This window comes from Balaenoptera borealis (genome assembly GCF_965194805.1).
Source record: "Balaenoptera borealis genome assembly, chromosome: 16".
Lineage (NCBI taxonomy): Eukaryota > Metazoa > Chordata > Mammalia > Artiodactyla > Balaenopteridae > Balaenoptera > Balaenoptera borealis.
The window spans coordinates 83,005,234-83,018,034 of NC_138872.1; the positions used below are offsets into that span (position 1 = coordinate 83,005,234).

The 12,801-nt window shown below is 46.8% G+C and overlaps 1 protein-coding gene across 16 annotated transcripts in view; it reads right to left on the minus strand.

The window, feature by feature from the left end:
- TRRAP (transformation/transcription domain associated protein) overlaps window positions 1-12,801 on the minus strand; it is a 120,210-nt gene that overhangs the window by 2,511 nt on the left and 104,898 nt on the right. For 15 of the 16 annotated variants that reach the window (XM_082360873.1, XM_082360864.1, XM_082360869.1 and 12 more), the window contains 3 exons: window positions 8,169-8,372; window positions 7,890-8,084; window positions 5,156-6,170 (listed from right to left, as the gene is read on the minus strand). In XM_082360873.1, coding sequence (XP_082216999.1) covers window positions 5,886-6,170; window positions 7,890-8,084; window positions 8,169-8,372 — 684 coding nt within the window. In that variant the 3' untranslated portion in view covers window positions 5,156-5,885. Of the gene's footprint in view, window positions 1-4,786; window positions 6,171-7,889; window positions 8,085-8,168; window positions 8,373-12,801 lie in introns of those variants that run through there. The other variant, XR_014235851.1, reaches the window with a different exon arrangement.

The window sequence follows — 12,801 nt, forward strand, 5'->3', positions numbered from 1 at the left end:
AATAAAATATGTAACAATAGCACCAAGGATGGGGGGTAGAAATGGAAGTCTACAGTTGTAAGAGTCTTACATTATAGGTGAAGTATATTTGAAGGTAGACAGGTAGGTTCAAGATGAATATAGTAACTAGATAATTCACTAAAAAGAATACATGTTATGCAAAAATATAAAAAAGAATAACATAACTAGGTTGTGTCACACACAATTGTTTTATCATATTACAATTATGAGGCATAGGGGTAAAAATAGTCCTGAATTTTATTTGGTGGTGTTTTATTTAAGCTTTTTTATCTATACATATACATGATATAGGCCCACACTTTTTTTTTTTTGGACTCTTCATTAGATTTTGGAATTAAATATAAGCTACAGGTGAAAAATATCTTACACTATTTTAGTGATAAGGAATCTCATATAGCCATGACATGTTTAGACTAGTATTTCCCAAACTTTTCTGTTTTATAGACCAGTAAAATATACTTACCAGATAAAAATCATCTGTATCACCAACATTTCATTTAAAAAGGACATTTAACATCAAACCTTTTCACAATAAAAGACTATTGTTTTGGTTGTCTCTTATGAAGACCTCACTTTGGTGCACTGATTTTTCTAATGATGGGTGAAAACTTCAGCACCAGCTCACAAGTGGCTCATAATCCAGTGTTTGTTACCCGTGGTTCTGACCTTCTCCTCTCCCCTCCATCCCAGTTAGCTGGTTCATTAGCCAGAGGTGGCCCACGTGCCCATCGAAATACTCCTTGGTCCCTCCTGAAGTATCCACCACCTGTGCAGACTGTCTCCTGGTTCGCTCCTGTCTTTTTCCATGTTTCTCAAGTCCCACCTTTTCCTCAAGACCCAACTTACATCTTTTATTCTATCCCCCCATGATCCTCTTTTTAAGTGAAGCATTTCAGAGAGCTCTTATTTGGTTCTTATCGTTCCTTCAAGAAACTAGGAGCCTATCTTTTCATACTTTTTACCACGTTTGTCCAACAACTAAAATGGTTTTCTTCCAAAGAAAATTTTTGCCAACACTATTTTAAAATAAATGGTTTTCTTCCTGATAAAAACAAACCAAAAAACTGCTAACACTAAAAAATGAATTTAGCAAAGTTGCAAGATAGAAAATCAACAAACAAAAACCAACTGTGTTCCTATAATGCTAACAATGAACAATCTGAAAAAGAATTTAACAATTCCATTTATAGTAGCATCAAAAAGAATAAACTAGGAATAAACTTAACCAAGGAAATAAAAGACTTGTACACTGAAACTATAAAACTATAAAGTGAAAGAAAGGAGACACAAATAAATGGAAAGACACTCTGGGATCATGAGTAAGAAGACTTACTGATGTTAAGACATCATTAGTACCCAAAATGATCTACAGATTCAAACACAAACCTATATAAAAATCCCAACAACGCTTTTGCAGAAATAGAAAAATCCACCCTAAAACTCATATGGAATCACAGCGGTCCCCAACTGGTCAAGACAATCTTAAAAAGAACAATTTGGTGGGTGGTTTCACACTTCCTGATTTCAAAATTTACTGCAAAGCTACAGTAATAAACATGGTATGATGCTGCCAAAAAGGCAGACATACAGACCAATGGAATAGAATAGAGTACCCAGAAATAAACCCTTGTATGCGGCCAAATGACTTTTGACAAGGGTGCCAAGATTACTCAATGGGAAAGGACAGTCTTTCAACAAATGTTGCTTGGAAAACCAGATATCCACATGTGAAAGAATGAAGCTGAACCCTTAGCTCACACAATGTATAACAATTAACTCAAAATGGATCAAAGACATAAATGTAAGAACTAAAACTATAAAACTCTTAGAAGAAACACAGTTGGAAAAGCTTCATGACATTGGATTTGGCAATGATTCCTTGGATATGAAACGAAAAAGCACAGGCAACGAAAGAAAAACTAGATAAATTGAACTTAATAAACATTTAAAACTTGGGCAAGAAAGGACACTACCAACAGAATGAAAGGGCAACCCAAACAGTGGGAGAAAATATTTGTTAAGTCATGTATCTGATAAGAGCTTAATATCCAGAATATATAAAGATCTCCTACAACTTAAAAAAAACAATGAACAATGGATTTGAATTTGTATTTCTCCAAATAAGATACAAGTGGTCAACACGCTCATGAAAATATGCTCAACATCACTAATAATGAGGGAAATGCAAACCAGTCCCACAATGAGACAGATACTGCTTTACACCCATTAGGATGGTTCTTATAATAAAAAAAGTTTGTTTCTTTTAATCAGAAAACAAGTGTTGGCAAGGATGTGGAGAAATTGGAACGCTTGTGCACTGCTGGTGGGGATATAAAATGGTGCACTCTGGAAATCTATATGGAGGTTCTTCAAAAAATTAAAAATAGAACTACCTTATGTAATCCAGAAATTCCACTTCTGTATATATTCCCCAAAGAATTGAAAGTTGGGAGCTGAACAGGTATTTCGACTCCCCCCAGAACAGCCACGTTCATTCCAGCATTATTCACAATAGCCGAATGATGAAAGCAATCCAAGTGCCTATCAATGGATGAATGGGTAAAGAAAATGTGACATATATACACAATGCAACATTATTCAGCCTTAAACAGGAAGGAAATTCTGTCACATGCTACAACATTATGCCAAGTGAAATAAGCCAGTCACCAAAGAACAAATATCCTGTGATTCTTATGTAAGATTACCAGAGTAGTCAAATTCATAGAGACAGAAAGTAGAGGGGTGTTTGCCTGCGGCTGGGGGGAGGAGGATGGGGAGACAGTGTTTAATGGGAACAGAGTTTTTGTTTGGGATGATAAAAAAAAGTTCTGGAGATGGAAGGTGGTGATGGTTGCACAACGATGTGAATGTACTCAATGCCACTGCACTGTACACATAAAAATGGTTAAAATGGTAAATTCTGTTGTATATATTTTACAGTTAAAAAGAAGTCTAATAATCGTACTAACTTTGAAACAGTGATTGGAGAATCAGGGGCATATACCATGTGTGGTTCCCCACACGACCTCTTTCTCTGACCTTCCTTGGTTCCTGAGGACCCAGGTCCCAGCAGTGCCACATTTGGGGGAGAATGCAGAGGCTCCTGGTCACTGAAGCACTGGCTCAGGACTCCCAACTCCGACTTACAGGCAGCACTCGGGAGATGCTGGGTCTCCGGCGGGGAACTCTCTCCTGCCCTGGCTCTTCAGAGGTTGGTTTTCCTAGGAACCAGGGTCAGTGTCTGGGACACAGTGTGGGCGAGCCTGGCATGGAACCCGGGCCCTTCTCACCAGGATACCGACTCCAGACTCCCGACTATCGAGGCTAAGAAACAAATGTTCCCTTCACCCAACCGCCATCCACACGTCTACACGACCACCAGGCTCCGCGCCAACTCTCCAAGCGCCCAAGGGCAACTCAGTGGCTTGTTTCAAATGAGTCCTGACGCCGGCTCGCGAGACCCTGTTGCACAGTGAGGACTGTCAGACAGATGGGCGTCTTCCCCGTCCAGCCTGACGGCACGATGACACCTGTCACTTTAGATACAGGCTCCTGTCATTCTGCAATCCAAGATGCTTTCTCACAAAAAACAGCCAAGTATTTGTAAAATAACTCATAATTAGCTCCAAAGAAAGAACGGGAGAGGGACTTCCGTGGTGGTGCAGCGGTTAAGAATCCGCCTGCCAACGCAGGGGACACGGGTTCAAGCCCTGGTCCGGGAAGATCCCATATGCCGCGTAGCAACTAAGCCCGTGCGCCACAACTACTGAGCCTGCGCTCTAGAGCCCGCGAGCCACAACTACTGAGCCTACGCTCTAGAGCCCGCGAGCCACAACTACTGAGCCTACGCTCTAGAGCCCGCGAGCCACAACTACTGAGCCTGCGTGCTGCAACTACTGAAGCCCGTGCACCTAGAGCCCATGCTCCGCAACAAGAGAAGCCACTGCAGTGAGAAGCCCACGTACCGCAACAAAGAGTAGCCCCCGCTCGCCGCAACTAGAGAAAGCCCACGCGCAGCAACGAAGACCCAACACAGCCAAAAAATAAATAAATTTATGAAGAAAAAAGAAAAAATGGGAGAGTCCAGTCAAATGGGCAAAACCCAGCCCCTCGGCCTCCATCCGTGCTCCAGGGTGCAGCCTCGGGGGCCAGACTCAAGCTGGATGAGGTTTACGCTGTTCCTCCACAACTGGCTCTGGGACTCTGGGCCGTGGAGGCGCTGCTCACCCTGAGCGGCACCTCTCCGTGCAGTGGAGGCGCTGTGGGCCCACCTGTTTCCCAGGACTGGAGACCAGCACGGTGACCTCAAGTTGTAGCCATTGGTCTCACCCACCCCAAATGCGCTGGCACCCCAGTCCTAACCCAGCGCCACCACAGTCTCAAGCTTTCGCTGCTTCTAGCACGTTTGTTTACGCCCCCTGGACTGGACTTGCGGTGAGGTTTGGGTGAACTCAGCTGCAGGCTTCACCCTGTGCTAGCCTGGGACACTGGGGTACAGGGCAGGCCTGGGGGTCGAGGGCCCCGGCCCCGAGGGGGCCTTGCTGTCTGGGCCCTGAGCTGTTCAGAGGCTGTCCTCCTCACGGCACACGTGGTACATTTCCCAAAGGGGCGAGTCCTTTTAAATTCAGAATCGTAATTTTAAAGTCACAACCCCTTCCTCCGTCCTGCCTCAGTTTCTCGTCCTGCTGACAGTACGGCCTGCGCTGGGGAACCGTCCCTCCAATGTTTTCCAGGGCAGGGCTCTGCTGCTTGGTTCACTCCGTACCTGAGGTGCCGATGCAGGGTCTGAAGGACGATGAGCGGGGCTCCAGGCACCGGGAACAGCCCCGCCGGGGATGCAGGTCCAGGATGAGGCCTCTGGGCGTCTCCCCTTCGCACACAGGTTACACAGCAGCAGCCCTGAAACACGTGAACACAGCTGGAAGGGACCAGATCCCTGGGCATCTCTGACGCCATCAGTCAGGACCAGCACTTCTGGTCAGCATCACAGAACACGCCGAGTGGTTCAGACCCAAGTCCCAGCCGAGACCCTCCCTGGACGCACGTGACCGTCACCGTGGAGCCACACTGGGGCACAGCCCGCGCTGGCCCGGGGCCCTGAGGGGCAGAGGGAACACCTCACAGAAACAACGCATCCTTTTATAAAATATTTATTCTAAAAAAATCACACTGTACAAATTCAGATAGAACATTCTCAAGGCTCATATTTATAAAAATGTGAACATAACAGACTGGAGTTAACGAACAAACCTTCGTTGCTTCTTTCTAAATTAAGAAGGAAAAAGTGTTCCTTTTTTCCAAGTACAGTGACAGCAAATGTCTAGAAGACATCCAAAGAGCCAGCCTGTAAAGTAAGGCTCACCGCCAGCTCTCCAGTTCTGTTTCCCCAGAGGAGTCCGACTCTGAACGCCGGGGGAGCGGGCGGCCCTTGGGGCCCCGGGCCTCATCCATCCGGTCGGCTGCTCAGGGAGGCTCCGAGGCTGGCTACGTACAGCGTAAAAGCTTGTGCTCAGAGAAAATCCAACACAGTTTGTTCATAACTTCCTGTTCTCTAACGAAGTGGGTTTTCTGTACACTTGTTACAAAGTTCTGTACAAAAGCACGAAGCTCCTGGGAGGTGTAACTTCTGAAAGTTAAAAACGACGACACAGCAGCGTTTTCAATCTGTACATTCACACGGAGGGAGGGACTCAATAAAAAAGAATTCACAAATGCCACACCAGGGAGTCCTGGCTTCTTTAACGGTTACTTTAAACGCTGTGGGTAAGTCTCCGCTCCCACCTCGAATGGCCTCACCTTCCTGATGCTCGCGCCCCTCCAGCTAGCAGGGGAACCACCGCCCTCCCGGCCAACCGCGGCCGAGCTCACAGCCAGGGGTGCCAGGCGGGGTCCATGCGGCACAGGTTGTCCAGGCTGTTGGCGGCCGCCACCAGGGTGTTCACTTTGCTCTCCCCGCCCTCGAACTGGGCGAGGTTGTGCAGGCGGGTCATGATGGCCGTGACGGCCTTCTGGACGAGGGAGACCAGCTGCTGGCTGTCCATGTTCTCGGGCTGCCCGGCGGCTGACAGAGGAGATGACGTGTCCTCCTGCGTCTTCTTGTGCCAAGCGATGATCTCGTCCCGAAGCACGGTTTTCAGGATGCCGTCCACCTGGGTGGGGAGGGAACAGAACGGTCCGCGCTTAACCAACAACAGCCCCGGGGGCGGCTCCCCAGTGAGGGGCTCAGCCATGGCGGCCGACGGGCCATCAGCCTCAGCACCGGGGCCAGGCGCCACAGGCACGCTGGGGGGGCCACCGCAGCCAGACGCGCGTGACGACACCCCGTGGATTCTAAGCTGAAGAAAGCGGGAGGGGGAGGGAGGGAGGGGCCAGCGGCTGCCGCTCCCCCTGGGGTCAGGGAACTGTGGGAACCGGGTCCACAGGGACGGAGGTGGTGGCCGCAGCAGGAAGGTGAGGAGCACCCGGGGGAGGGGACTGGAGAAGGGCCGGGGAACCAGAGGCCAGCAGTGGCACTGACGTCACCGACAAGATGGCGTGCCCACGACGGACACGCCGTGCACAGGTCCTCCTGAACCACGACATGGGACCTCAGCCCATCGTCACCATCAAAGGACGCGGGAGCTTCGTGAGGCACCAGGGCTGCTTAAAAGTAACTTCGACTGACATGCTGAGGGTTTTATTCTGTGTTACTTGGCCCCAACAGAATGTGTTTTTAAAGGAGATTCCCACACAGCATGGTCTCTATATTAGCCTAACGTAAAGGCAGTCACTACATTTGGGCCCAGAGTTTGGAGAAGGCCCAGTTCCCTCCCGTCTACAACAGCTCAGACTGTGCAGAGTAACTCCCAGTGTTTTTCTAAGTCGTAACAGGTCTTTAATACATGGAGGGCCTTCTTCACTCTTTCTAAAGTTTTCAATTAAATGCCACTCTAAGGATTACCCTGTTTCCAGAACAATTGTTTCGATGCAAACGAGAACTTCATATTTCAAGCCTGAAGCCAGAGTGGATAAAAGTGCGCTGCTGTTCCCTGCATTAGAGCAGGCTCCCTTCTCAAGGAGGAACCGCGGGGCTCATCACTGCACCCCACAGCAGCGCCCCACACTGATGGGCATGTGCAGCCGAAGATTAAAAAGAGCACAAAGTTCTGGTTCACAGCTAAGAGATTATTCTGTAATGTAAAACCTCTTCTATGTAGTGTTTTGCGAAAGCAACTGGTGTCTGAAGCCTTCTCTAGACACAAACTGCTTATCTGGGAAAACAACAAACAAACGAATAGTAGTACAGCTGGTCTCAGAAATTAAAAGAAAAAATAAAGTAAATTGTGTTCCGTCCCCAACTGTGGAGAGACAGGATCAGGGTGAGAATGAACTGGATTTGAATCCCTGTCTGTCCTCCCCGAGCACAGTGTCGGGTGCAGAGTGTCACAGCCCTGGCGTGGCAAAGGGCATCTGCCACGTGGCATCTCACAGGGGTTCACTATTTGTGTCACGTGTCATGTCTGTTTTTAGGGCCCGTCACCGTAGCCCCAGTAAGACAGGCACCATCCAACACGGACACACCTGCCCTCTTATGCAGAAAGGTTTGCAAAATGAGAAACTGAAGGTAGCTATAAAATGGAGTAAACAAAACCAACACACAGAGGTAGCAGCTGGGGAAATTATCCAATAGAGGCTCCTAGATTGCTCTTTGTAAACCGGGCTCAGCATCCTAAAACACTCCTGGACCGAGAACATTTTAAACCCCTTTTCCCCAGCGAATGCACTGTGAGTCCCTCCTCCTGCCTTGTCCGCAGATCAGGGGCTCCTGCGAGCCCACCACGTGCAGAGTTACCCAGTCTGTGCTCCTCACAAGATGACCCCTTACCTACCTTGAAGTTGGGCTGGGCGAAGCACCGGGCGACGGCGATCATGGACGCGGTCAGCGGGCCAGAGACACCGATGGTGGTCAGAAACTCAGAAATGTTGGGTGTGAGGCGAAAAGGGACAGGACGGTTGGCATCTAAGTCCCCAGTTGCATCGTTTATATCAAATCGGAAGTAGGCCACGTTCAGTTTGCCAGTGTCCTGAAGTTCAGAAGGAGACGCTTTAGAAACTTAAACAGTAGGAAGCGGATTCTACAGGAGGGCTGGCTGCTCACATCAGGTTACCTGAGCGATCTGCAGCATCTCGGGGTTGAGTCTATTGAGATGCAAGACGAACTCCGCAAAGCCGATGAGCGCAAGCTGGATGGTGAACATCTTCCGGAAGGTCCAGTAGTCGGTGGCGTTGGGGAAGGTGTGCAGGGCCCACTCCTTAAGCATGCTGCGTGGCACCATGTTGCTCTGAACTTCCTTGAGGATGTCTCGAAGGACCTGAAATGACACATCACTCCATGACTCTTCCAACTAATTCACTTATTTTTTTCCTTCAAAAAGAAAACTCTCATATTGTAATTTCTTTCTTGCTTAGCACCACTTGAGTGAACTTTGCTGACAAATACATATGCAGTGTCATTTGACTAATCACGAGGATGCACAAAATTGGTCAATTTCCCTCCAAGGTTCCATGTTTTATGCCTGAAGCAACAATGGAGCTCTGTGAATACAAGCCTCAGCTGCATGATGTGTAATGATCTGTTTCACCAAGAATTTAGGTAATTAGTTGAATACTACAACTCACCAGCTACAGAATATACCAGGCCGATGAACAGAAGATCAAAAGAATAGTTGGATACTTCGTAACCAAGACTATTAAAGACAAAAGTTTTATAAACTGAAGGAGCTAGTCTTTTTTTTTTTTTTTTAAAGGAATTCCTTTATTTTTATTTTTTTTAATATTTATTTTTGGCTGTGTTGGGTCTTTGTTTCTGTGCTAGGGCTAGGGCTTTCTCTAGTTGCGGCGAGTGGGGGCCACTCTTCATCACGGTGCGCGGACCTCTCACTATCGCGGCCTCTTGTTGTGGAGCATGGGCTCTAGAGCGCAGGCTCAGTAGTTGTGGCTCACGGGCCTAGTTGCTCTGCGGCATGTGGGATCTTCCCAGACCAGGGCTCGAACCCATGTCTCCTGCATTGGCAGGCAGACTCTCAACCACTGCGCCACCAGGGAAGCCCTGAAGGAGCTAGTCTTAAAATGAGATTAGATGTTACACAACACTTTAAACTGAATTCTGCACTGGAAGACTCACAATACTGTTTCAAACATCACATATTTAGAGATGGTCTCAAAAAAGAGTTCGATGAGTTAATTTGGCTCCCGTTAGAGCAACTGGTAAAGGTATACAGTCTCTTCTGGGCTAAGGCACACCCATGTGCTCTGAATAACCACTAGTAATGCAGGCCGTGAGCAACCAAGAACCATGCAGACTTCCATCACGCACTGTTTCTGTTCATTTCGTCAGCAGAGTGGAAAGAAGCCCTTCTGAGATAGCCGAGTGAGGACCTCCAAAATCTACTGCTCCGTAAACACAGTGAGAACACTGGCTGAAACCATCAAAACAAACTTCTCCAGAACTCTGGAAATTAAAGGCTGGCCACAATCTGAGCAAGTTTTATTCAAGAAAAAGAAGGCTGAAATCTTGGTGAGAACAGTGAGCTTCGTGGCAGTTTAACTGTCCTATTCCCATCCCTTCCTCCCCAGCTCCACAGAGGCCATGAAAACCAACAGCCTTGCATCCTCGGCAGCTGTAAAAACAAGCAGGCTAACAGCCACTGGAGTGGGCAGAATCGGTGTGGTGATCCCAGAAAGGCCTGATCCCCAGAGGACGGTCACTGGTGACCTGTCAGCAGCTTCTGGAAAAAAAAAACCCCATTTACTGGGCTTGTCTGTTTGAACTCAGAGCACACAAGAGGGCGGCCAGACCAGGGACAAGCTGGGGAGTGAGACGACGTGGGGGCTTTGAAAAGCTCCACCACATTCCTGGGAACCCTGAAGGCCAGGCTCATGCTCATGAGAAACCTCAGAAGGCCCACACTCTCGCTTCTGGTTGACGGCGAGATTCTGCACAAGCAGGCGGTGAAGGCTACGGCAGAGTTGTGAGCTACCCGCCATACACACACACAGACACACACACACAGGGGCCCTCAAAAAAGGCGGAAAACTTATTGATTCAAGGCATTTAAGAAAATCTCTGTATGTGATTGGTTAAAGGTGGCAGAGTAGAAGGACGTGCTCTCACTCCCTCTTGCGAGAGCACCGGAATCACAACTAACTGCTGAACAATCATCAATAGGGAGAGACTGGAACTCACCAGAAAAGATACCCCACATCCAAAGAAAAAGGAGAAGCCACAATGAGGCGGTAGGAGGGGTACAATCACAATAAAATCAAATCCCATAACTGCCGGGTGGGTGACTCACAAACTGGAGAACACTTATACCACAGAAGTCCACCCACTGGAGTGAAGGTTCTGAGCCCCACGTCAGGCTTCCCAACCTGGGGGTCTGGCAACGGGAGGAGGAATTCCTAGAGAATCAGACTTTGAAGGCTAGCAGGGTTTGACTGCAGGACTTCGACATGTCTGGGGGAAATAGAGAATCCACTCTTGAAGGGCACACACAAAGCAGTGTGCGCATCCGGACCCAGGGGAAGGAGCAGTGACCCCATAGGAGACTGAACCAGACCTACCTGCTAGTGTTGGAGGGTCTCCTGCAGAGGCGGGGGGTGACTGTGTCTCACCGTGAGGACAAGGACACTGGCAGCAGAAGTTCTGGGAAGTACTCCTTGGCGTGAGCTCTCCCAGAGTCCGCCATTAGCCCCACGAAAGAGCCTGGGTAGGCTCCAGTATTGGGTCACCTCAGGCCAAACAACCAACAGGGAGGGAACACAGCCCCACCCATCAGCAAACAAGCAGATTAAAGTTTTACTGAGCTCAGCCCACCAGAGCAACAGCCAGCTCTACCCACCACCAGTCCCTCCCATCAGGAAACTTGCACAAGCCTCTTAGATAGCCTCATCCACCAGAGGTCAGAGGGCAGAAGCAAGAAGAACTACAATCCTGCAGCCTGTGGAACAAAAAACACATTCACAGAAAGATAGACAAGATGAAAAGGCAGAGGGTTATGTACCAGATGAAGGAACAAGATAAAACGCCAGAAAAACAACTAAATGAAGTGGAGATAGGCAACCTTCCAGAGAAAGAATTCAGAATAATGATGGTGAAGATGATCCAGGACCTCGGAAAAAGAATGGAGGCAAAGATCGAGAAGATGCAAGAAATGTTTAACAAAGACCTAGAAGAATTAAAGAACAAACAAACAGAGATAAACAATACAATAACTGAAATGAAAACTACACTAGAAGGAATCAATAGCAGAATAACTGAGGCAGAAGAACGGATAAGTGACCTGGAAGACAGAATGGTGGAATTCACTGCTGCAGAACAGAATAAAGAAAAAAGAATGAAAAGAAATGAAGACAGCCTAAGAGACCTCTGGGACAACATTAAACGCAACAATATTCGCATTACAGGGGTCCCAGAAGGAGAAGAGAGAGAAAACGGACCCAAGAAAATATTTGAAGAGATTAGTCGAAAACTTCCCTAACATGGGAAAGGAAATAGCCGCCCAAGTCCAGGAAGCACAGAGAGTCCCATACAGGATAAGCTCAAGGAGAAACACGCCAAGACACACAGTAATCAAATTGGCAAAAATTAAAGACAATGAAAAATTATTGAAAGCAGCAAGGAAAAAACGACAAATAACATACAAGGGAACTCCCACAAGGTTAACAGCTGATTTCTCAGCAGAAACTCTACAAGCCAGAAGGGAGTGGCAAGACATATTTAAAGTGATGAAAGGGAAGAACCTACAACCAAGAATACTCTACCCAGCAAGGATCTCATTCAGATTCGACGGAGACATCAAAAGCTTTACAGACAAGCAAAAGCTAAGAGAATTCAGCACCACCAAACCAGCTCTACAACAAACGCTAAAGGAACTTCTCTAAGTGGGAAACACAAGAGAAGAAAAGGACCTACAAAAACAAACCCAAAGCAATTAAGAAAATGGTCATAGGAACATACATATTGATCATTACCTTAAACGTGAATGGATTAAATGCTCCAACCAAAAGACACAGGCTTGCTGAAAGGATACAAAAACAAGACCCATATATATGCTGTCTACAAGAGACCCACTCTAGACCTAGGCACACATACAGACTGAAAGTGAGGGGATGGAAAAAGATATTCCATGCAAATGGAAATCAAAAGAAAGCTGGAGTAGCAATACTCATATCAGATAAAATAGACTTTAAAATAAAGAATGTTACAAGAGACAAGGAAGGACACTACATAATGATCAAGGGATCAATCCAAGAAGAAGATATAACAATTATAAATATATATGCACCCAACATAGGAGCACCTCAATACATAAGGCAACTGCTAACAGCTATAAAAGAGGAAATCGACAGTAACCCAATAATAGTGGGGGACTTTAACACCTCACTTACACCAATGGACAGATCATCCAAAATGAAAATAAATAAGGAAACAGAAGCTTTAAATGACACAATAGACCAGATAGATTTAATTGATATTTATAGGACATTCCATCCAAAAACAGCAGATTACACGTTCTTCTCAAGTGCGCACGGAACATTCTCCAGGATAGATCACATCTTGGGTCACAAATCAAGCCTCAGTAAATTTAAGAAAACTGAAATCATATCAAGCATCTTTTCTGACCACAATGCTATGAGATTAGAAATGAATTACAAGGAAAAAAACGTAAAAAACACAAACACATGGAGGCTAAACAATACATTACTAAATAACCAAGAGATCACTGAAGAAATCAAAGA